At 38.5% G+C, this 25,481-nt stretch overlaps 1 protein-coding gene across 1 annotated transcript in view; it reads left to right on the forward strand.

The window, feature by feature from the left end:
* The window catches only part of TRHDE (thyrotropin releasing hormone degrading enzyme), a 210,334-nt gene that overhangs the window by 30,662 nt on the left and 154,191 nt on the right, over positions 1-25,481 (forward strand). Inside the window, exon 3 of the mRNA XM_075707003.1 lies at positions 8,797-8,923. Within this exon, the coding sequence (XP_075563118.1) occupies positions 8,797-8,923 (127 nt within the window). The remainder of the gene's footprint in view (positions 1-8,796; positions 8,924-25,481) is intronic.

Consider the following 25,481-nt stretch of genomic DNA (forward strand, 5'->3'; position numbering starts at 1 on the left):
TTTATCCAGGAACATCTGCTATGTCTGTTCGAAGCCTCTTTCCTTTTGCCCTGCAACAACATTCATGCACTCCTGTGCTTGCATTTAGTTTACTGAGAAACTCTCTACCAGTACAACTCCCTCTGTGACCATTTGTTTCATATATACTTTATTTTTAGTGGTGACTTCTCTTATTTCAACTGGTTTATTAAACCAGTTAAAGCTGTCTTGAATGAGAATGCAAAGATAATGTTTGTTTACTTCAAAAAAAGTTCCACCCAGTCTCCAGCAAAACAGTTTTCCTCAGAAAGTATCAGGTCATTGAACTCTCACTGTTTCCAGCTAGCTTTAAAAAAAATTCTTCAATTTATTAAAACATTTTTGGTTATAATAGTATCCAAAAAATGCTCAGTGCAGTGCTGCGTGTGACTGCTCAGTTTGGAGAAAAGGCATCTCCTTATGAAGATGAGCTGTCCCTTCGGTATTCAGTAAGCACATTTAATTACCATACAGTCTCTTTTGGCTACTGTCCGGGATGAATAATGAATAGGAGATTGAAACAAGGCATTTTTCTGTCATTTCTTCCCATTATCAAGTTTAACTATGTTCACTACAGCAGAATTGATATTTCATGACAGCTACCTCTCTTTCTCTCCTTCACTCGCCAGTGTATCCTCACTCAGTTGTAAAATGTATTGCATTTGAACACACAAAACTGATGGAGTTGTGCACACACATGAAACAATTCATACTGTTTCTGGCTGAACTTGGCTTGCAGCTTGTTCGCGTTATGTAGTGAAGTGTTATTTCTTTTGAATTTATCAGATTTAAAAACTCATTTGAGATGCAATACCTTGTTTGCAGAAGTGACCCAGGGAGGTCACAGCCAAGACTGTTGCATCTAGACATCTGTCTGCTATATTAAATGTGTAATGTGAACATATATTTATCTCTGTAACAATAATAAAACCAATGCCTGTGCCTAAAATAGTCAGTGAGCAAAATAAAGATGAAAGAGATCTCAGATTATAAAGTAAATTGAAGCTTTTAAGTACAGAGGCAATGCATGTGTTTTTCATCTGAGTGTCACTTGCTGCAGAAGTATTGTGGATCTTGAAATAAAAAGCATAAGACTATTTCCTCCCCCTTTATAAAATTTGTAAGCGGCTGCTCTGTTGAAATGTTAAGGTCTTCTGAAACATGTAAATGCATGTTTGAGGTTAAACACATATTTAAAATTAAACATATGCATAAGTACTTTCCTGAGCTGAGATTTTTAAATTATCCTGAGTGAGACCCCAGATGTACCAGTGCGAGGCTGGAGCTAGTTTGGAGGGGCCTCCCAGGAACAGTGCTTCATGTGGAGTCTGCAGGCTTTGAGGAAGGGATTAAAGAACAAGCATTATTCCCCAGGTGGCATTGCTGACACCAGTTGATGTGCAGAAACATCTGTTTCATAATGGAAAAGCACTCTGAGCTGCTTTAAAACACCTGACAAAGTTACTTTTAATTCTGCTTGAAGTAGGTGGGAGGGGAAGCTATCCTTAATTGTGAAGTGGATTCCTGTGTTGATACAAGGTTATGTAATCTGTGTTTGCCTGAGAAAACAACAAGATTTAAGGTTGTGATCAGACTTTTGCTCGATTTCCATACCCCCATTTGCTCCCAGTCTGTTCAAACTTAAGGACATGTAGCAAAATGGACCAAAGATAGAAAAAAGGGGGAGGGGAAACCTAGAGAGCAGCAAAATAAGTAGATGCCATCCTTGGAACATTAGCCATGGTTGCTTGGAAAGTTGCTGTAATGGTGCCAAGATAAAGGAGAGAGATATTCAGGTCTCTTGTGGTCCCCCAGGCCTATGTGATGCGATGGCACTCAGGGCTGGGCAAAGGCTCTCCATGGATGGGGGTACCTTTAGGAGTGGTTTTGTGTAGTCACGTGTGTTGCAAAGTCCATGGTGTCAGATGGTGTGAAGCGAGGGCAGGGATTACAGATGCATCTTCTCCCCTTGTCAGCAGCAAAGCTGGCCTTGTACCTGACGCTGTGGCAGAGATACAGCCATGGTTACTGCTGTGTAAATTCTATGTCAGGATGCTTTCAAGAAGCAGAGAGCTGTTTTCCTTATAGCACATGGGATATAGAGTTAAGGTCCAGTCAGTGGTCCTGCTTCTCATGATCTGAACTATCAGCAGTCGTGACCAGTGTACCGCTAGTTAAAGGACTATTTTTTTTTTCTTTTTTTTTCCTGTGCACTGCCTAACAAGGACTACCCAAGTGGTGATGTGAAAACATGGACTGTAGACATGGCAGATGCTGTTGGTGAAGGTTGCCTTGGCAGAAGTGTCCCTAGCCCAGGGGCTGGATTGGTCATGCCTCCTCTGCAAGTCTGATTTAAAGCCTATGTAGTTAACAGGAGTCTTTCAGTTGAAGTCAGCGGGTGTTGTGTTAGGTCGTTAGAGCCCAATGAGCCATCTGCTCTCACAAGCCTTCCCTTCCTAAAACAGAGGTGCACTTTATTCCCTTGGAGCAGTATTTCTCATCCAGTGAGCTGTGATCCACCCAGGGCATCAGGGAAGGCAGTGATGGCAATTGGAGTGGTCTTAAAACATGGCAAAAATGGCTAAACATTTAAAAAAAAGGTGCCTTGCAGAATCAATGCAGAGTATTACATGGGACTGTTGTGATCAGCAAACTTTGCTGTTACAATAAATAAAAGAATAAAAATATGTCTTGGTATCAAGCCAGGTGGCGCTCCCCTAAAAAGATAACACTGTAAGAATGAAGGTTTCAAAGGGGCTGCATGCACAAAATAGAAGGTGGGGTAGAGAATGAAGTCTTCAAGAGCAGACTTCAAATGTAGAAGTGGGTATTTAATTCTAAAGAGGTGGGCTCTGGTGTATGGCACGCTTCAGGCCTGCAAGCTTCTTGCTGTAAGGTCCTGATTTCTGCCAGGCTGTCAGCTTCCTTAATTCCCTGGGGAAGCAGGTTGGCAGGCTTGTGGCACCTTTCGCAAGGGTTATTAGTGTCTTCCTCTAGTGCCAGAGGGAGAACATACTGTGGTTCTCTCTGGTCTTCCTTCATCTTTGGTGAATTCCTGCAGAGGGGGAAGGTTGGACAACAGTCTTTTTTTCAGTTAGACATGTGTAAATAATGGATTTTGACTTTTTATTTCCATGGTTAAAATGTTGACTGTATTCCATATTCCTCTTCCCTGCAAAGCAGAACTGAACAAAGCCTTCAGTTTGACTTGAAATATTTCACAGAATGTGAAAAAATGAATGCAGGTTTTTCCTTACTGTTCTTCATCCCTTCCATCCTTTTCTTTTTTCCACGTACTTCAATTTTAATGCCCCCCCCCCCCCCCCCCCCCCAAAAAAAGAAAAAAGAGGTCGTGATTTTAAAATGTCAACATAGAACAGTTCTGCTTTTTCTGAACCCATTCCTCTGTTTGTTATGTGCTGAAATTATCACTAGTCTTTGGTACAATGGAAACATTTTTAGTGAGCATACTATTCACCAGAAATTAAGATGTTCATTGCTATTTACAGTTTGTACTTGTCAGAATTTACCCATTGTACCTGGTATATAGTTACTAATTCACATTTTTTTAAAGACTGAAGTAATAAGATAAGAAAAACTCTCTCTTTTCTTTTTAGGTGCTAACTTTTTTTTCTGATGAATAATTTTTACCTACTGTAGACAGGAAGATTTTCTAATGCACAGTAGTTAATAACCTGACTTTAGTTAGATGTGACTTGTTCTAAAACTGTTGCACATTTCTTAGCATATAGCATATATTGCAACTGTCCCTCACTATGGGAAACAGCTCTCATTTTACAGTCATATTTATCTGTTCTGGTGACCTGGTATTACAAATATTTTTATATTACTTTGACTTATTTTATGTAACAAATGCTGAAATATTAAGAGAGACTACAGAAAATGTTGCAATCTGTACAAATTATTTGTCAAAGTACACTTTTTGTCCAGCAAATACTTTTGACTAACTATAGAGAAGTAGACTATTCATCACTTATAACAAATACATGGAATTTACTATACAAGTTTCAGGAATATTTTAGTATTTTAAGCAATAATGCTGCCAAAGTCATTCTAAGAACTTGAGTTAGGTTACTAATATTTTTAAATTAATCCTTCAGGATGATTTTTCTGTGGTGGTATCTGAGTGTGGCTATTGTATTGTCTTTAAAGTTCGAATGACAATAGCCCAGGGCTTCTGGAAAGGAAACAATGGGAAACAACTCACATTTTTGCTCACTTTAGAAAAGAATGAGAAAATATACATTGCAGTGATTTCATTAGGATCTCTAATAACTTCTTGCTCTGCTGTTAAGGAAAGTGAAAATGATTTATAGCAAAGTGTATCTGGTCTCCATCAGCGGCTATGTGGTATAAGAACAACAGTGTCTTATAAATGCCAAAGGGGAGGTCTGGCTTATAGGGCTGAAGGTACAAACCTAGTTACTCAAAGTTGTGGTAGGAAGGTGACAGTCAGTCTGGTTCCATTTGAGAGAGAAATGAGAGGTTTGGAATTTTTTTTTTTTTCCTTAGTAGTCAGAACTTCCGTTGAAAGATTGGTAATGGTTGCAAATGTAGGTGAAAAGGAGTTAAGAAAAAACCCCAGAATTTAGGTTGACCTTATCATATTCCAGTATTTTCATCATTTAGACACACAGGGAACTACGCTGCATCAGGACACCACCAGTGTGCTGTGAATATGGCTGTTGTCTGAACAGTCCCTACCTTATTAACTCCCAGATGTGAAGGTGCTTGGTGTGCAGGCTGTCAGGTGGCCGTAAGGCTGAATGCCATCTTTGAATTACATCCCTGCCTCTGCCACCAGAGTTGCTATGAGATGCTGAGCAAATCACATAAACTGACACAGTCTCATTTAGTCACTAATCATGTGTTACTAATTTTCTTAATACCCAAACTAAGGCACCTGTGACCAGACTCAAAGCTGTATAAAGCATTTGCCACTACAATAAGATATAATGGGAACAGTGCTTTAAGTGTGTGCAATAAAACTGTTAAGTATACTTGACATTGAGAGTTGTCAAGATAGGCACCCAGAATTAGTCTCAGTCTCTCTTTGTTCTCCACTTCCTTACATGAAAATAATAGCATAACCTAATCTTGCAAAGATTGTGAAAAAGAGCTTCACTAATAGTTGCAGGGCAGTAGGTGCCATTGCAGTGAGTGATGAATTATGCACCTAAGCTAGAAACCTATTTGTCTTTTGTAGAACACGTACTACTTTTATTTATATTTAGGTCTGACCCTGCAGAAGATTTTCTGTTCTTTCTCTTACTTCAATTAATTTAAAATCAAATTCTTAGTATAGTGATCAAACAGCCTGTGGGAAAGTGTGTAATAATTATACATTATTGTTCAGTCCAGCATAGTTATAAAGTAACACAACCTGTCTGCCTCTTGAAATGAAAGCAGTAAACAAACAGAAAAATTATGCTAAACAAATCTCATGCCTTAATCTTCATTCTGTTTTATTTGCTTAAGCTCCTCTTTGGAGCAGTAGTTGAAAACTTTACAGTCGTTATTACTTAACACTCAGAATGTTCGTGTAAGCTACGGAAATAATATAATCCCTATTTTATGGAGTTGGAGGTAAAACATGGTCAAGAGAAGCCCATACACATTAAAGGACATCAGTGTGTGGAAGTTAGGGGCTTCAATTTCAAGCTTATAGATGCCAGCCGTTAGACTGAACTCTGCACCAAGCTCCTTCGATCGTGAATGACACCTGAGAAGGTGTCATCCAAACCAGCCAGCTGGGCAGGCAGAGTGTCACAGGCCATCCCCTGCGGTAGCCCTCTGCTAACCGAGAGGGAATTTGCTGAGGCCAGGGGTGAGTCTGAGATGGTGCCCCTAAGGTTCCTCCATACATTTCACGTTCAGTGGTGGTTGGGCGGAAGGCAGAAGCAGACCCGGCGTTTGAAGATGGCTGGCATGCTTTGGCAATGCCTGGCGCTTCAAAGCCCCTGAGAGACTTGGGCGAAGGCACGGGTAATTTCTGAACTGTGTTTCAGCTTAGGGGTGACCTTGGTGTGAGCTGTGCAGTCCTGGCAGTCCAGAGCTCTTCTAGGCAGGCAGAGAGGCACCCAGGGAAACTTTACAGGCAAAATAAAACTATATTCAGCATTAGGCAGGTGGCAAATGAAAGTTTGCAGCATTGCGGTTTTTGAGCTTTGGTACCTAGGATCCATCTCAGATACCATTAAATGCCTTTTCTGCATTTGCCAAAAGACACACACTGTAATGCAGTAAGTTGAACCTTGATTTTTCTTGTACGTACCTATTTTTTTCTTCCCTTCTGTTGTCCTGTTCCTTATTATGGACGCATTTGGCCACTGTCAAATTGAATGATATTTTGCATACTTGGTTGGCTGACTCTTTTTTTCCCAATTTGCTGATACAGTCAACTGTGCCAGTAAAGCAATTATGTAAAATTGTGTATAAAGGTTTAATGATACAAAACAGTGTTCATCACAAATCTAATTGTGATTCTTACCATCCTTGCATAAACTAAAGGTTTTGAGATGTTTGAATTAGGATCTCTGTGGTTAATATCTATCTTAAAAAATATATTTAGTTTAGCAGATAAGGGAACATTTAATGTACATGTCACTGTTAACTTTGGAAGGAAGCAGTAAACAAAAATAGTGACTTGGAAGTGTTCGGATAATGGTTTATATGCTTTCAGGTGGTGATTATGAGACGTCTGCTTTATTACATGTCTCATTAGGTTACAGTGTTATCTGTTTTACAGTACAAATGATAACTATGTATGGCTGATTGTTGTTGTGGTTTAACCCGGCAGGCAGCTAAACACCACACAGCCGTTCGCTCACCCCGCCCCCCGCCCCCGCGGGATCGGGGAGAGAATTGGAAAAAAGGTAAAACTCATGGGTTGAGATAAAGACAATTTAATAGGACAGAAAAAGAAGGGAAAATAATAATAATGATAAAAGAATATACAAAACAAGCGATGCACAATGCAATTGCTCACCACCCGCTCACTGATGCCCAGCCAGCTCCCAAGCAGCAGCCGCCCCCCCTGCCAGCCTCCCCAGTTTTTTGTTCAGCATGACGTCATATGGTATGGAATATCCCTTTGGCCAGTTTGGGTCAGCTGTCCTGGCTGTGCCCCCTCCCAGCTTCCTGTGTACCTCCAGCCTCCTCACTGACAGGGCAGTGTGAGAAGCTGAAAAGTCCTTGACTTAGTGTAAGCACTGCTCAGCAACAACTAAAACCTCAGTGTGTTATCAACATTATTCTCATCCTAAATCCAAAACACAGTACCATACCAGCTACTAGGAAGAAAATTAACTCTATCCCAGCCAAAACCAGCACAATTGTGCACTGAGTCTAGTATAAAACAAAGATAAAAATATAAAGATGGACATAGTAACAAAGCAGAATAATGTGTCTGAATACTGAAAACAAAGAGATAGCGGGTTAAAACAGAACTGACAGATGCAGTGTACTGAGGTTTGATATCTGGTTTCCACGTGGGTAACTGAACAGGTTCAGGAAAAGAGCAGTAAAGCAATACTTGGTAATGCTTTCACTGAAGCTGAAAATCTCATTGGCTTTTCTTGGTCCAGAATAGAGCATTTAGAAACATTTCAAAATTGATATTTCTGCTTCATGTTTGCATTGATATTTTCTGATTTCTGCCCTGCTGCTTTCCTTGGAACCCTGGCTGGGATTTAATCCTGCCACAGAAAGTATTAGCGAGTCGGATATTATTATTAGGACTGACATTTAGTAGAGTCTCCTTTGTATCAGGTCATTATGTACTTCAGGGAGAGACCTTCTGCCACAGCCTCTAGAGACAAAGCACACACTGCTTCCCCTTGGCTGCGTATGAGGAGGAAGAGTGAAAAGCATCTCTGCGTCCGATCCCTTTCTTGGTTAACAGTTCTCATTAGCTGTATGTCATCTTTGCACTAAGGAAGCGTTAAGGACTGTAAGGACAGAGAATAATGAATAACCTGGTGGTGCTTTCCGCTGCCTCATTGATGGGGAGGGAAGCTGGTCACACTTGGGTGCTGAATTACGAAGGTGAGTTCTGTTCACTTGGGTGCTCCATATAGTCAGATGTGTGAGCTGTTTTATACTGAACACAGCAGTCTGTGGCTTGTATAAACAGCTTTAACTTACTGCTTTCTGAAAACAGAGGCCTGAAGCAGTCATGGAGGTTTCAGGAATGTTAATTGTTTGTGTACATGAATGAGCTTATAAATGGTTGTTTTTGCAGTCTTCCATAGCTCATCGAGGGTAACTGTGTCACTGCCAGAGAAGAGAAAAGAGAATGATTTCTTTTTTTTACTCCACAGTCTACTAATACTTTCAGGGCTCGATATAATGTGCCTTTAACAAACCGTGAACTTCTCTCCTACTGAGCCACTGCATCCTGCCTACATTCAGTGTAGGCAGAGAACCATTATACTAATCCACTCTCCCATCATATCTCTAGCAAACACATGTAAGTGTTTTTCTTTGAATATTTATTTTGATGCAAGGAGTGTTAAGTCTTTTATTTGGCAACACAAATGAGTAGGAGATTGTGACTTCTCAACTTTGTAACTTTAATTGTGGAAGTTCTGGTTTTCAGCTATGACATGTTTTGACAAACCTATGACAGTCACATTTGGCTTTAAGAGAATAATCCTGTCGCCTCACAACAACCTTAGAATAGTTCACCTCTGCAGATAGGATAGCTTTAAAATGTAGACGCTGAAATGATCAGTCTTTCGCTTTGTTTTTTAACAGGTACGGTTATATGCAAGACCTGATGCAATCCGAAGAGGATCGGGGGACTATGCTCTAAATATTACAAGGAGACTTATTGAATTTTATGAAGATTATTTCAAAGTGCCCTATTCCCTGCCAAAATTAGGTAAGATTTTACCTGGAATGTGAAGTTCACCCAGAGATGGGAGATTGTCAGCTTTTTTAAAGGAAATTTAAGACTGGAATGTACTAGATTTCAAGGTAAGAAATGTGTGGGTTAAGAAGGAATGTTTGTTCAGAAGGAATTTTTCATCTCTTTGTTGCAGAGGAAGAGAAGTCCAATTTTCCCCTTTCCAGCCTTGCACTGAAAGTAGCAGGAAGCAGGCAGTACTTAAATTTGTTAGGCAGTGGGACTCTAGGAAGAGAACTTGAGACATTTCACTGATAAGCGGGTTGGGTTTTTTTGGATGCTGTTTATTTTGGTTCTTACTTTCATTAGAGAGCCACTGGGAGATGTTTGTTCTGTAATATTTGTATCTTGATGCCTCAGCCTTAGATGGGTAACAGAATTGAAAATATTTGTGGAAACTGGGAACCTGTAACAGTGCAAGGCAGTATTTTTTTATGCTGGCTCATGTGGTTTATTAATGGTGATTAGTACATATCCTTAGTTGTATTGTTGCTTATTGAAAGAATTGCTGTGAACTTGTTTTGCTGCTCAAGTGACCTAAATGTAAAAGCTGTCGATTTCTATTATTTTTAAAATAGTTTCTTCTCCTCCCTTTCACCACAATCAATTGTTCTCCTACACACTTGAATACTTTACACAATATTATTACACCCTCCCTCCTTCAGAGCATGTTTGATCACGATCCAGAAAAGCCTATTGCTCAGCAGCAGGAAGAGAGCTTGTATTTGATCAGAAGTGTTAGAGTTGGAACCACAGGTGATCCTCACAGGACCTCAGGGTATATTTCATTAAATCCCTTGCCTACTGAGTAGCTTTCTTAGTCTTACAGCTAATGGTGTAGGACACAGATAAAGTAATTGATGTTGCTAGATGAGGGTGTTGCATGAATTTTTTATAAGAATGTTGTGGCATTTGTTTCTTGTCATCTTTAAATGATGGGTTACAGGCAGTGTTCTCCTGGAGAAATATGCAGATGGGTAAAACATGGCACATGCATCAGACTGTGTGTGTGTCCTTTCATACCTGCCTTCAGGTATGTAATGATGATTTCATAAAGGAAGTTATAGACTTATCAGTGTCAAAAATTCAGAAGGAAAGAAATAATCAAAAACTTTCCATTGAATATAAAGGATGAGCAGTGGGACTCCGATCATTACTTCAGGTAGTTTACTGAGGATGCCAGGTAGCAGCAGGTGGTAGTGACTGTATCTGCTTCAGAATATCTTTCACATACAGTCTTTCAACTCAACATGCTGTATACATTATCATTATGCTGTGGCATATCTTGTAAAAATATCTCATCAGAAATAAGTATGTTCCAGTTTGGATCTCTTTGGAATAGAACAGGAAGAATAGTCACAAGTAAAACTGTATTTTTTTTCATCAAGTATTTGTAGTAAAATTGTTAATATGAAAAACGGCTTGAAAACTTTAGTTATTCTGTAATGATACTATAGGAAATAGTTTGCAAAGTTTGTTATGCTATAATAACTTTAAATTTACTTACTGCAAATACAATAAGGAAAATCTCAAAACTCTCTATGATGTAAATGTTTTTGAAAATTTGATTTGCATATGAACATCGGTATGTTTGTTCCAGTTCAGCAGAACACTAAGATCACTATGTTTAAGCATATGCTAGTGTCTTTAACCTGAAGGAGAGTTTAATTTTTTTCTTAGGTTTTTTTTTTTTTTTTTTTAAATGGAAAACAGAAGGTTAAGGACAGTAGTCTGACAGGTGAATAGAAAGACTAAAAATGAAAACACTATAGTCTTTCTATTATAGCGATTCTGCAGTAGTTTTAAAGAATTTTCTGAGGGAAGAGACAAAACAGCATTAGCTACAGCAGTGGAAGGAGTGTGCATCAGGAGGATGCGTTGATACAGAAAACACGCCTGTGCTCTTTGAAGCCTTGGGACTATCACCTGATATGCTGCTGTCACCACTGCAAAAGATTGCATACTTCATTAAGGTTTTAAGAAAAATCAGAATTTTCTGTGTGGGAAATTTTAGGAGTTTTTCATTTTATTTATAAATGAAATGTGAAATGACTTCAAGTGGGAGTGAAAATTGAAGAATGTAGTTTCAAAAGCTTTTTAATGACAGCATCAATTTTGTAGAAAATGTTCTATTTCAAATGTAGATGTAAAAAATGAAAAATTTTGTTTCATATTGTCTAGTTCTAACATGAGTGAACTAAACCAAATGTAATTATTTTGGTTGAAAATACATTTTATTTTTTCAAAAGAATTGTGTTGTCAAAATACTGACCAGCTTATGAGCTACTGAGCAATATGTTAGTGTCAGTGCTGTATACTGTGGTGTCTGTGTGGGGACAAAGGACCTGTGACCCTTGGCGAAGCACTTCCATCATCTATGTGGTCATCCATTCAAACTATGTGGTAGGAGTATCTGAGGACGTTCAGGTGCTTCAGATGTGTTGCTATATCAGAGGGACCTGTATTCATTTGTTCACTTCTTATGTCATTGAGGTCCATTTCCACGGATCCTTGGCATTTGAAACTAGTATTCCTCATCTGAAATTGTAATAAATCAGATAGTGTTTCTATAAGAACCACTATAGGGTTTTTAATTGTGTTTCTATGTCTGGTGAGTATAAAATATATTTCTGTATTTTTATCACATACTTATTTTTAATCCAGTTTGCAGTACACAAAAAAATTTTCTTTGTATGCATAGAGCTTTTTCTTATGAGGATCTTTGAGACTGGAGTAGTTTCCCTATGGGGAATGATTAGGTAAGCAAGCACTTTTTACATGTGGATGGTTGTTACTCTTAAGTTGTGAATGATTTGGGATGGAGGGGCTGACTGCCTTTTCCAACCAAGACTCAAGGGCCACCCAGTGAGGTTAGTAGGAGACAGGTGCAGAGAACACAAAAAGGTCACTGGTACTGCAGCAGGTGGTAGATTTTTGAAACTATGTCAGAAGAGATTGTAGATGCAGAAAGATTGTACAGGTCCAAAGAGACACATGGACAAGTACTTGGAGATGTGCTCCATGGGAGGAAATCCCATGGTTTGAAAATAGAAGCTGGGAAATACTCAAGAGAGTGCTATTTATACTTCCCTGGTTTTACTCTTCCCCGAACATCTGCTTGTGGCTGCTGTTGGAGAGGAGAATACTGAGCTAGGCAGTCTTTTTGTCTGAGCTGGCAAGGTTATCCATACGTTCATAGTCTTCCAGTTTCCCAAGTGTTTCTACTAAAGGGCCACAGAATCTCTTTGCCAGAATACTTCAAGTACTGGAACTGGGAAACTGTATAAGGCTCCAGTTATGAAAGACTGACAGAACTTGATGTGTGGTGCATAAACGAGCCACTTGCGTGAAGATTTTTTTTTTGATTTCTGGGTCTTGGTTTTCCTCCCCTTAACAACACTGCAGTGGTACAGTGTTAGTGGGATGCATTTACTGCTTCTCTGAAAATGCATTTTACAACTCAATTTATTTTATTCTGTGTACTGTACTTAGACACCCGTGTAATTAGTGTAACCACTATGGGTTGTGTAAAGGAACTTGGGTGTCTCACGGGTCAGACACACAGTGCCTAACTCAAAGGCACTTTGCTTGGATTCATGCAGCTTTAGGCACTCAACTGGCATGTCTAAATTAGCAAGCTGATTGCCCTAGGTTCCTTATTTCATTAGTGGAAAGGAGATCTTCCTGGGGATGGCTTGAATCTTAGACGGGCAGAGTCTCCCGCTGGAACTGCCTAGGTAAGAGAAAAAATGTTTTATTAACCATTAACAAGTTTGCTGATGATACCAAACTGGGAGGTGTTGTTGACTCTGTTGAGGGACAAGAGGCCTTGCAAAGGGATCTAGATAGATTGGAGCATCAATGGCATGAAATTTAACAAGTTCAAATGCCATATTCTGCACCTGGGATGGAGTAACACTGGGCACAAGTATAAATGAGGAAAGGAGTGGCTGGAGAGCAGCCCTGCAGAAAGGGATCTGGGGCTGCTGGCTGACAGCAGGCTCGATATGAGTCAGCAGTGTGCCCTGGCAGCCACGAGGGCAAACTGCAGAACACAGCATAGCCAGCCAGTCAAAAGAGGTGATTATCCCCCTGTTTAGTGTTGGTGTGGCCTCACCTTGAGTTCTGTGTGTAGGCTGGGCCCCATAATTTAAGAAGGATGTGAAGGTACTTGAATGCATCCAGAGGAGGGCAACAAAATGGTGAAAGGGCTGGAAGGCAAGTCCTATGAGGAGCGGTTAAGGTCTTAGGGTTTGTCTAGATTGGAGAAAAGGAGGCTGAGGGGTGACCTCATTGCTCTCTCCAGCTTCCTGAGAAGGCGAAGTGGAGAGGGAGGTGCTGATCTCTTCTCCCTTGTTTCCAGGGGTAGGGGGCGTGGGAATGGTTCAAAGCTGCACCAGGGGAGGTTTAGACTGGACATTAGGAAGCATTTCTTTACTGAGAGGGTGGTCAAACACTGGAACAGGCTTCCTAGAGAGGTGGTCGATGCCCCAAGCCCGCCAGTGTTTAAGAGGCATTTGGACAGTGCCCTTAACAACATGCTTTAACTTGGTCAGCCCTGAAGTGGTTGGGCAGTTGGACTAGATGATCATTGTAGGTCCCATCAAACTGAAATACTCTATTCTGTTCTATTCTAACTCCTGAGCTTAATTTGTCATTTGTACCATTAAACTTTTAGAATGTGCAGACCTGGGAAGGAGATGTATCTGAGGCAGTTTAGTGATAGAGAGCTTTGAATAGTGTTGGGAAGAACTTGGGCTTCTCAGAAAGCTTTTAATTCCCCACTGAAAGTGTCCTGAAAGGTAGAAGTATGAATAGCTGAAGAATCTACTTTGGGACATGGCTGCATATGTTACAGAAAGGGTGGGTGAAAGTAAATCCCCTTGCTGTTTTGTCTTGAGGTCAGTGGATATGAATCAATATTTAATTTATAAATACTGCAATTTGTGTGACCAGTATAGTGTTAAAATATATGTTAAAATCCCCCCCCCCCCCCCCCTTTAGGAATTCTCTTTTTCTGTAATTTGCTGCACAGCAAACTTTGGGGTTATATCTGATATATTTTATGTTTTGGGTTTTTTTTTTTTTACAGGTATGTTCAAGGTACTAATTACCTGGTTCATGCAAAAATGATATGGTCTTTTTTCATTATGCAGCATAAAACACGTTAAAGTTGTGAATGCAACGTCTCAGAAAAAGATTTTCCAAGGGATTTAGTATGCATGCTGCACAATGGAAGACAAGATTGGACCATTAACATTTGCTCTTTGAATGTTTTTGGAGAATGGGATTCAGTTTTTAAAGTGTGTCAGAAAAATTTAAACTCTCTCTTATGATGTAAAATATAGCCATATATAAAGAAAAAGTTCAACAGGCAAGTGTTCTGATTTTTAAAGGGAACTCATGTACCTCTGCTCCATTCTCCGATTGTTGACTGTGAATATTTTGGTGAGAAAGAGCGCTGCTGAATGTTGCTGTGTGAGGCATTGCAGGCCCAGAATAAAAGCGTGAAATCCTATTGTAGGATAGCCAAGTGATGTGCTGTGAACACTGGTTGTGAACTGTTTGTTTTGATTTAATTGTTTTACTATTAGCTTGACTCTTTGACATATTCCTAACCTGTTCATTGCCATATTGCCTTCTGCCCTGCTTGATCTTCCATGATCTTCATCAGCACTCTTTCTGCTGCTACTGCTTTCCTACTTCCCCTTTGTTTGTCCTTCCTTCTGTCTCTGTTGCTCCTTCTATGATGAGCCTCCATGTTGTTGCCTGCATTCTCTGCTTTAGTTCTGCAAAAAGTTTCACAATTCCTGCCCTCGTACTTTGTTTTTCTCCCTAGCAAGGTGGCCTCTTCCTGCCACCTGTCCAACTCTGACCTGGAATTGCTCTATTACAGCAAGCAAGAAAGCTAATTTTTCCTTCTCCATTTGTAAAATTAAAACAATAATTAGTACTTTTTTGGTCTTGTTTTTACAGTAGTTGAAAATGATTGTCAGTTTGGTTGCTTCTTGATTAAGAGGTTGCCAACCTGATCTGACCTCCAGCATGGCAAGGCTTGTAGAGTTTCATACTGTTCTTATGACATCATAGCTGTAGCATCTGTCTGAACTGTACACAGTCTTTCGGAAAATTGTCCAGTCTCTTCCACTGAGAGAGAATCCATCACAACCCTGTAAGAGAGAGGGAAAGGAACATTAGACTGTGTTAAGTCTGCATGAGTTGTTAGTTGTATGGTCTTCTGAACTGAGAAGAAGGAAGCATAGGAAGGGAGGTGCCCTGGGAGTGGGACATACAACTTTTGGAATGAGGAAGGGTGGGAGAGGAGGAGGCACTAAGGACTTGATTCGTGTACCTAAACGTAATTAACTGGTAATGTTTAAAATGCCTTGGGGTATCCTGAATACCCCTAGCTGCTGCTCCTGCTCACCTCCAGATGAGATACCGTTGGTCCATGGCTGGTTCAGACCCGACAGCTCCACAGTGATTTTTTTAATAACTTTGAGCATCTCAGTTGGGTCTACCACCCATATTTAGGCAGCAGAATTGAAAACTCCTGTTTTCTTTGATCAGGTACTTGAAACAAGGCTAATGCCTCTGGACGCAGAGGACTATTTGTCGATACAGAGCATTCGTACACAGAATGAACTAAGTCACTTTTACCCTGACCTTTGAAGCCTCTGTTTTGAGGCTGTGGGTTTTTTTCTTTTTAAATTTCTAAGCTGTGAGCACTTCAAAACAGCAGCTGGTCAGTGCTCCAGAGGGAAAAATTCCAGCTGCAGCCACAGGAAAAAGCAATGTTTTTTCTCAGAGCAATACTTTGAAATATGAAAAGGAACTGTGTGTTACTAAACTGAAACACACTGAGTAGGAAATCAGTCCATAGTATGATGTTAAGAAACAAGGGAAAAAATAATCTTCACTTTGGACTTTTTCTTACTGTATTGCTCTAAACTATGTTAAATGGTAAGCCAATTCATTCCAGTAATTAGTATAATACAGCTCATAATGGGCTTTGTAACTGGGTTTGGAAGTTTATTAAGGGGAACCTGATCTCTCTCTGGTGACTTGGTGCAACAAGTCTGATACTGTTTGCAGGAGATAGGAAAAGTTACATATAGGAATGAAGCAGCTTTATATAGAATAAAGATGAATGGGGCCTGGTGGAAATAATCCTCTTTGCCAAGTGAAATGTTTTCTTTTCATTATGTAGTGATTTCCCTCCCTTAATTGTGACATGAATAGAATCCAAGCCTTTCAAACAAGGAAAATGTTGAGATAGTAGCACTGTTGCCAGTAGTAGTTCAGCCAGCCCATAGTAAGAGGGTGACCAAATCTGACGGTGTCCCCACTGGCTACTCAGCTAAATCATCTTGGCTTTAAATGTTTAATTAAAAAAAAAAAAAAAAGAAAAGAAAAAGAGGGTGATACTGTTGTTATGAGCGTGTAACAGGATGTGGGATTGTAGGAGACTTAATGGAAATGTCAGGGCTTTTTGAGCCATGAGAATCCTTCATCTGAATGTAAATAGATGTTTTTCTAAGCTGCTCTTCAGTAAGTCATTTGAGCAGTTATCACCAATGTAGAAGTGGGTGCACTGAATTTTAGCCATCTAAAAGCAGTGTCTACTCTTAAGTTCTTTACCTTTTGAGAAACATAGGTGCCTTCAGAAAATGTTGCATTTTATTGTAAGTTAGGAGAAATAAATCTTCCCTGCAGATGTACCAGTGGAGGTGTGTCTGCTGACTACAGAGGGAGGAAACTAATCTGGCTAGTTTAAATTTGATCTCCAATTTTTAGATGGCTAAAAGGTGAATGAGGTGAATCCTTCTGTTGGATTTATAAAATGGGGTAAGATCTTTGACAGACACAGAAACTCCACAGAAATTATGAGAATCACCAGGAAACTGTGTGAACTTTTACCTGGTATGAGATGGTTAAATGCCTAAAAGCATATGAATCCAAAGTACTTTTTAGATAGCCACGGCTAAAGTAGTTTTCATTATAGCTCCTTTCATTCTGCTTGAGCAGAGCTCTCATCCCTGATTGTCTTCTCCAGGGCTGCTAGTGATTGTCTTTTTGTTAGCTTAATCATACTGTTCTTGACCAGAAATGTTCACTTATGAATATCAGATTTCTGAAGGGTAGTACTGATTTCTGCTGCAAAATAGTATTGTTGGAACCAATTGACCATGTCAAGCTTTTAAACTTTTTTTTTTTTTTAAGAGAAGCTACTGAAGCTTGTTAATAACCTGTTAGGTCTAACAGTTGAGAGGGTTCATCAGAGACTTTGGCCAGCAGCTGAAACCTTTTACACCAGCAGCTGTAGCTTTGTCTTAAAGAAGCATATGTAGAAAAAAAGCTTAAGCCTTGGCCCCACAATGAACTTCATGTTTGTGTAGGCATTGGGAACTGTGGTTTTTATTATGGGATAGGGGCTATATGGCAATAGGATATTGGGAGTGTAACTGTCTGTGCATGGTATGGCAGTATGAAAGTTAGCATGTGGAGATCAGAGCTGCATGGTGGGAAAACAAATATAGAAGGGTTTGGAAGAAAGAGAAATGATATCATTGAGGATACTGTGATAGATTTAGATGGTGTTCATGAAGAGGGGTGTGTGTGAATCCTTGGCCGGTGTGTAGGAAGATTGGATTGCAGTAGGATATGCTACACTAGGAAATTTTTCCTTTTAAAAATCATACCTATAATGTTTAGTTTGAATGAAAGTAGGCAACCTGGTTGGTCTATATCAATTAACTGGAGTACTGAAGAGAAAGTAATGGCCTTTTCTCTCAGAACTGAGGCAGAAACCTGATACTTGCTACATTTGAAACAGTACAGAATTGTTAAACAGTCTGTTCAAGTACATTGTCTTTTGAAGGAAAGGGAAATGACTGTTGTTGACCTAATGAAACATATGGTCCACCTATGTAGTCTTCTACAGTGAGTGGTGTTTAAACAGCATCTTCAAGATAGCTGTGTATCCACAGAGAGCTAACAGAATAATAGTAATGTTCATAATGACACCATTTGAGTAAATATGAAAGTTTACTGAGGACTTACTTGGCTTTCTGTAATTTTGGGTGTATCAGGTTCATATTCATAATCATGTGACAAATTTTAAATAAAGATAATTTTGAACTAAATTCATGAGGGTTCCAGTTTTCATTTATCCCTGCAGTTTCAAGTGTGAGGAAAAAACAAGGATACTATGGTGACTTCTGTTTTTTTTCTGTCTTACATGTGAAATAGAGGCTTTCCTGCCTGAAGAATGAAGCTCAGTAATATCAAGGTATTGTGCTGATGAGAGGAAAAAAAGTGGCAGATTAGAGCGCTGTCCACATCAAACACCAGCATAGGTCACTGCAGGGTGGGTGGGCTAGATGATCTCTAAAGGTCCCTTCCAACCCAAAGCATTCTGTGATTCTATGATAGTTCACTCAGACTTTTTTTTTATATGTGCAGTTTGAGTGCAGGACATTTTATTCTTTACTAAGAATTTTTGTTGTGAATTGATTGAAACAGGTAGTTTTACATGCTGGAGCAGAAATAACATGTTTCAGTAGTGTTTTCTTTTCATTCAAAATTGTGGTAAAGGTTTTTGGCCTCCTGCATTTCATTTGAAAAGTGAAGAAGACTCAGTTTCAGGCCAGATTCAGAAACAAGTTCAAGTGAGTCCAACAGGACCTATAAATGATTACAATAGACTCTTTCTTCCAGTCCTGTCTATAAACATGTGTTCTGTACTAGTTATAGCTCTGCCTAGTGTTGTGCTTGCTGAACCCTGTAGGTGCTGCAATTGGCTCTCCAACCCCGCAAGAGCTAATGTCACGACAAAGCCTGTTCAGACTCTTATTTCAGAAGCATGATTTTATTTAGCTTGAAACTCACAGAGCAACACCAGTGTAGCCTATTTCCTTGGTTGAGGCAGGGACTTTTCTCTTGCCTATTCCCCTCACTGCAGGCACTTAGAGCTGTTATGGTTTGCCTAGCTCCCTGCCTGCCTTCTCTTAGGGTAGACCTGGTGTTCGAAGAGTTGTTAGCTAAGTGTTTTTAGGGTGGTTGGCTATAGTTTCAGAGCTAATCTGTAACTTCTACCACTTATTTGGAGTCTCTGAATGGCTGGAATGACAACTTCCATGCAGAAAGACTGAAAGATAAGACCAAGAGGAGATGTCAACAATACTTGCATTGCAGTTTTCCTTTTTCAGAGACAGCAATTGTTTTCACAGCAATTTTGAAAACACTGCCATAATTTTCATGCTGATTAGGACTTTTAAGAATGTGTGATTTTAATTATTCTTCATATCAGTATCATTGCTAAACTTAAATGAGAATGGAAAACAAGTGGGCTTTTTTTTTTTTTCTGCAACACTGGAGAAGTGTTCCTGTTAACTCTCCATGTTTTCAGTTTTAGAAGGATTGTGCTTCTTTGGGGTAGTTTGTTATGCTCTCCAGATGGTATTGTGACAAAATTTGTTTTCCATTAGATGCTGATTTGAGGGCACCAAATGTATTACTTTGAGAAACAGAAGTTTCACTAGGCAAAACTGATGAGAAAGCACTTTGTCCACTGAATCACTTAAACTGACTTGCATTTGCTTTTGTTTATTTTCTTATGTTTATCTTGAAATATGCATATATACTTAAAAATTTTTACCTTATTCATGCTTACTGCAACACCAAGATCAGGACAACTCCTTTATTGTCCCTACCAAGAACATTCTTCTTCACTATGGATCTTTTGTGCCAGAAAGAAAACAGATGAGGGAAGTATACACACACACGCAAAAAATATCTATACAATTAATATTCTAATTTCCTAATAAATCTAAAACTTAAGAGTTATGCATTACTGGTGCAGTGACATTCACAAAAAAGTAACCAATTACTGATAATATCCTGAATATTAGAAATAGCTAAAAATGTGCATGTAGATGTATAAAATGAGCTTTCACATCTTTCTTCTGTACTGTAAAAAAACATAGGTACAGGCGTAAAGAAGATAAATTTTCATATATCATCAAAGAGCATGAAGAGTTTCTTTTAAGAGATTATGACAGTGTCTTGAAAAAGATTATAGCACATTAAAGTGGGACTTAAATAGGCCAGAGATTTCTATTCATACAAAAGACGTGAAGAAGTGTGTAACTACAGAGCTGAATAAATCTATTGCTGCTGCCTAGATTCTGCTGGCTTAGTTATAAACCTTCCACCTGTACTAGCTAGTTTCTGTAAGCTACTGAAATTCAAAGGGATGTATATGCTCACCTTTTATTGCTTTTGCTAAGGATATTGTAACTGAAAAGATATCATAACACAATGAATTATGCTACGTTTGCAGCACCATGCCTGAAGCAACTTCAGTTTTGTATTAAGGAAACCAATGATTTTCAGTGTAAAGATGAAAATATTAAGATGGCTGAACAACTGTCATTAAAACAAGTGAATTGCCACTGTAGATTCTCCCCCCTGCCGCATGCTGGTAAGCTTCTTAAAATGGTATATGGACATTAAAAGAAGCATTTAATAAAAATGCTGTGGAGATCTCTGGCAGATACTGCTAAACTTACTTTCCCGGTTCTCCCTTGCCATGTATAAATTCTCCTTTTCTTTGCATCTTATTTATTTAAATGCCATCTGCTTGTGTATTTAAAATGTAACATTTCCAGATTGAGGATCAGTTCTGCGAAGGCTGCGTTTTCCTTTGCTCTCTCTGATTCTTATCAGTAACACTTCTAACAAAGCTGTCCTCATGAAGATATATATTTGTCATAGCGATAGCACACTTCAGAAAGTGTATTAAGCTAAACCAACTCCCACTGTTCAACTCAAAAATATGTTCCTTGTCATATGCTACTCCTCACTGAAATTAAACTCAGGCAGTATTTTAGTCTAGAGCGATCAAGTCCCTTTTTCTCTTGGTGTGCTCAGCTTTGGCTTGGCTGAGAGTAGTTTTCCTGTTGTACGTACTGAGCAGTTGAATCCCAGAGTGGATGGTGGGGGAAGGCAAGGCGAAAGATGCACAAAGATGCATGAAAGAGAAGAACTTAGAAATTGTGTTCTGGAGACCCTTGTCATAAGTTTCTGTAGCTATTGCTGTCTCTCTGGGCAGCTTAGATAAACCTTTGGAAGACATTTCAGAATAGCCCCTGAGTCTGTGGCTTTGCAACTGATCCCTCAGCTCTGCAACAACAGGGGACTTGGCAGTGGAGTGGATCATGGCAAGAGAGCTCCTATATGTATTTTATTCAGCAGGGGGTTTGGTCTGTCACCAACTGTATGACATTATCTACAGATAGATTTCCTTTGAGAGTCATGATGTAAAAGCACAAGTATTTTGACAGAACTTTAATTACACACGGCTATGTTTATGATGCGACTCCTAAAGCAGTAAGAAAAGTCAGTGGTTGAATTCCTCATAGGAAATTATATAAGATATTTCCATAGTTGTCATAGTACCTAAGCATTTTGTAATCACTGCTGGCTGTTTACACATAATGCACCTTGCAAATGGAGAAGCAGCAAGATTTTGTTGTCCTATTTAGAGGCCCAGCTGAAAGCCAAAGAGTGCTGAGAGGTGAAGGCAGGCAGATGTTTTGTTGATCCGACCTGCATAAGATGTTCACTTGTTGGATAAAATTTGAGTGTGTATTGAAACAGGAGGCAGTTGGAACTCGCATCCTTTCATAATTAAGTATTGCTGATTCAGTTTCACGTGAGGGACATACAAGTGGCTCCTATATTTCCTACTTCAAAATTAGTCTGAAAGTTGTTCTTCCTAGGGTGCTAATTCTCAGGTGTGGAAATACATAAAGCTTCACAAGACTGTCAGCCGTAACTTGGATACATAGAAAAATGCATTATATGTCTTTTCACTGCTAATGTGAAATGATTTCTGAGGCATCTTTTCTCCATATTCTTGAAATGTTTTAAGTTTCAGTTCTGGCTTAAGGTAATGACAGACAATTGAATTTTATGAAGAATCATGGCTGTTACTCAGTAACAAACAGATGCATTAGAAATGCAGTTTTATGCTGCATGCCATCTCTCCAGGTATTTCTGTAGAAGCTGTACAACAGTTTCCAAGTGATTAAAAGGATCTGAATTGTACAAGCTATGATTGATAACAGAATGATATAATGTAGCTATTAATAAAACCTTCCAAAGATAAGAATGTTGTCAGATGACACCAAAGGATATTCAGGAATCGCTATAAGTCATTGAGAGTAACAATGAACAGACAGCTTTCTGTAATGCTTATATTGCATTTGGGGACAGCTGGATGAAAGTCCAGCCCCAGAAGAATTCACTGTGTTTTATCTTTACCAGTCTATTTCTTCAAAAAAAAAAAAAAGAAAAAAGGAAAAAAAATGCTCATTCTTTGCAATCAAAATGACATTGCTGTGTGGCAACTCTGATTTGTGGATATGGAGTATAAAATGGTCAAATCCAAGTACTCAGCTGAAGGATAATTTAATGTTGCAACAGCAAAGTGGAGAAATAAAACAGTGCAAGAGAATATAATGCAATTTTAAACAATAAAAGCAAGTCTTCCTACAAGTATTACAAAGTTACATCTGTAAAGGTTCTTTCTTTCTTTCCTTAGTAGAGGTAGTGAAAATCAAACGGCAGATGAATGCATTGGGTTTTATAATAAAGAAATATCAGAACCTCAGCTTACATTTTTTTTTTTTATGCTGATCACTGAGTTTTACTTCAAAATCGAATCTTTCTATTTTCTCCTCTTTGCTCTCCTGGGGAGGATTGACTTGTATAGACTGGTTGCCAAGTGTCATAATTATAGGGCTAATTGCCTCTGTCATCCTTTTCTGGTCTTTCTGGGTGTGCCATTTCAGGATGGTAACCACCTCTGAGTCAAGCTGTTTTCTCATTTGTACGTGTTACTTTTCTATGGTGTACTGTTTTTCAGACTCGGTTGACAGGAAGCAGAAGCTGAATCCTGTACCTGATTGTTTAAAACTATAATCTGAGATTTGCTTCAGATTTAAAATTTATACATACTCAAAATGTAATAAAGTTTTGATGGGTTTTAGCAGCATGCTAAGATTTGTATTCGTAAAAAGAATTTTTCTTTAGTAGTTAAAATAGGGAGGAAAAAGGTTTTTTTTTTTTTTCTTCCTTTATTTATCTCACCTGAAGTCCCACCTTATGACATTTGGGATTATGGACTTACTTGGGTTTTATCTTGAGTGTTTGGTTTGCCAGATAGACTGAACAGTTGACTCTGAATAATACCAGCTGCTTCATGTTACTGTGTTGAGTTCTGCATCCTTGCTTAACATGATTGTGAAGGCAGCATAGTTGTAGAACTCAACAGCATATAAATAACATTTGTTTACCTTCTCTGCTCTCAACGTTATTTTTGCGTCCACTGGAGCTGTCCTAACATTGAACCCAGCTCTCCATCTTTAAATCTGAATGTGCAGCTCTCTTCTATTACAGCAATCTTTGCTTGACATCTTCCCTTCATGTTTTTATGCATTGTGATGATCAGTGAGATTGGGAATCCCAGGTGCTGTTAGACTAGAAATTCAGCACATGGTTGGAGAGCTGCCAGGAGCTGGGATGAGTTGCAGATTTGAGAATTAATATGAACTGCCTGAGTTTACTTGTGGACTACCAGCTGGTTGTCCTTGGTCTTTAGTATGCATACTTGATTTATGTTTTAAATGGGATTGTACCAAAACATACACTTTAAAAAGATGATTTCTGACATGAAGATAATGTTCTGTCTGCTTGATCTTAAAGAGGTGATGTCCCATTTAAGCCTTGGAATGATCATAAATCTGATTTCGAATGTTTTCAGTTAAGAGATTTTATTCAATTGGATCAGACTTTATTCACTTCCTTTATGTTTCTTTTAAATCTTGATGTAATTAACAAAAGTTAATTTCTTTTCTTCTTTTATTTGAGATCCAAAGTGAAAATGTTGTACAATTTTAGAAGATGAGATTGGGGAGCCTTCATATTCTGTGTTTATGTAGACACAGAGCTTTTTAAAACAGAGTTCTGAACAACTGCATTGCTGAAGGTACATATAGTGTATGATCAGTGCACATGGGTTTGTGCTTAAATTTCCCATTACTGTGCACTAAAACTGAGCAAAACCGTAACATATTGAGATCGGAGTATTTTTGTTTACACTCATCACCATTGATTAACGTACCATGGCTACTAATAGCACATTTGTGTATTGTGTGTTGCCTCAACGAGGCTGTAATCCCATCAGCTCGCATAAATCAAACATGGCTAGGCACGATCAGAATTTGCATGGAGGCTGTCTTGTTGGTAAAATGGTCTTTTAATTCAGTTGGTGATGTTCTGCTTCCATCCAATTCAATTTTTCTTTTGCAGTAGGATGAAATAAACCCAAAGAAATCCTTCACCATGTCATGCCTTAAAATAGTTGTACATATTGGGAGGTATAAATATGGATACTTCCATTTGGTGAAATTCCAGCATAGAGTAAATTGTGTTTGTATATAAATAAATCTTCAACATCTAAAATCCTGCTAATCCAAAATCACTTCAAAATAATAAGTGAAGTGATTGTCAGCATTGAAGTGCTATAAAATCTGTCATCACTCACTGTTACCCAACCTAAATTGTATACTTCACATAGAATATAATTTGTACTCTTATTTTTTCTTCAATGAAATTGTATTGTTGGATGCACAAAATTCATTCTGTATATTGTCTATTGAATATATATAGTACAGAATATGAAATGAAAGTCTTATGTTGTACTAAAAATGTCAGAATAAATTACATCCCATATATATTTTCATATGGTGATGGGTAAGGCTGGAAGAATATCTTTGTGACCAGAAATATTTGACATTATGAAGTATGGTGACTATGAGGTTGTAGGTTTTATAAGTTTTTTGAGCTTGCAAATTTGATTTATAAAAAGATTAACAGTGTTGCTAAAGTGATTTTCTGGAATGGGTAACATTAGAGTGTAGAGTGGTATCTAAATATGTTAAAAGCATTCCTGCTGAATAACAATTGGAAAAATATTCTTGTATTTTATGGTTAAAAATAATACTATTAATTTTTGTTTTTCAAATAGCAGTAGACATTTTTGGAAGAAAGGCAGTTTTAAAATGTATCTAGTGGGGTTTTTTTAGGCCTGTTAACTGGCATACCCTCAATGGACGTAGAAAATAGCTACTTTTTTCAGTAAGAACATAATAGAAGAGAAAGAGTTGTGCAGCCCTATACATTCAAATGAATAATTTGCCAATGGAGATTTCAATTCAGGAGCTATTTCAACAAGTCATGTGTTTGAATTTAAGTACATGATTATTTTTACTGACTCAAACCTAACATGTTTAAGTACCTCATTGCCCTGAACTTTTAAATACATAGCTGGGAGATGCCAACAGGTGTTTTCTATCTGCGGTGGTATTAAAGGTACAGAATGTTTGGTAGCTAACAGATGTCAATATCAACACGGTTATAGAAGAAATGTTTAAAATTCATGTAATAAAATATAAATGAAGAAGTT

The sequence above is a fragment of the Pelecanus crispus genome, chromosome 1 (genome assembly GCF_030463565.1).
Source record: "Pelecanus crispus isolate bPelCri1 chromosome 1, bPelCri1.pri, whole genome shotgun sequence".
Taxonomy (NCBI): domain Eukaryota; kingdom Metazoa; phylum Chordata; class Aves; order Pelecaniformes; family Pelecanidae; genus Pelecanus; species Pelecanus crispus.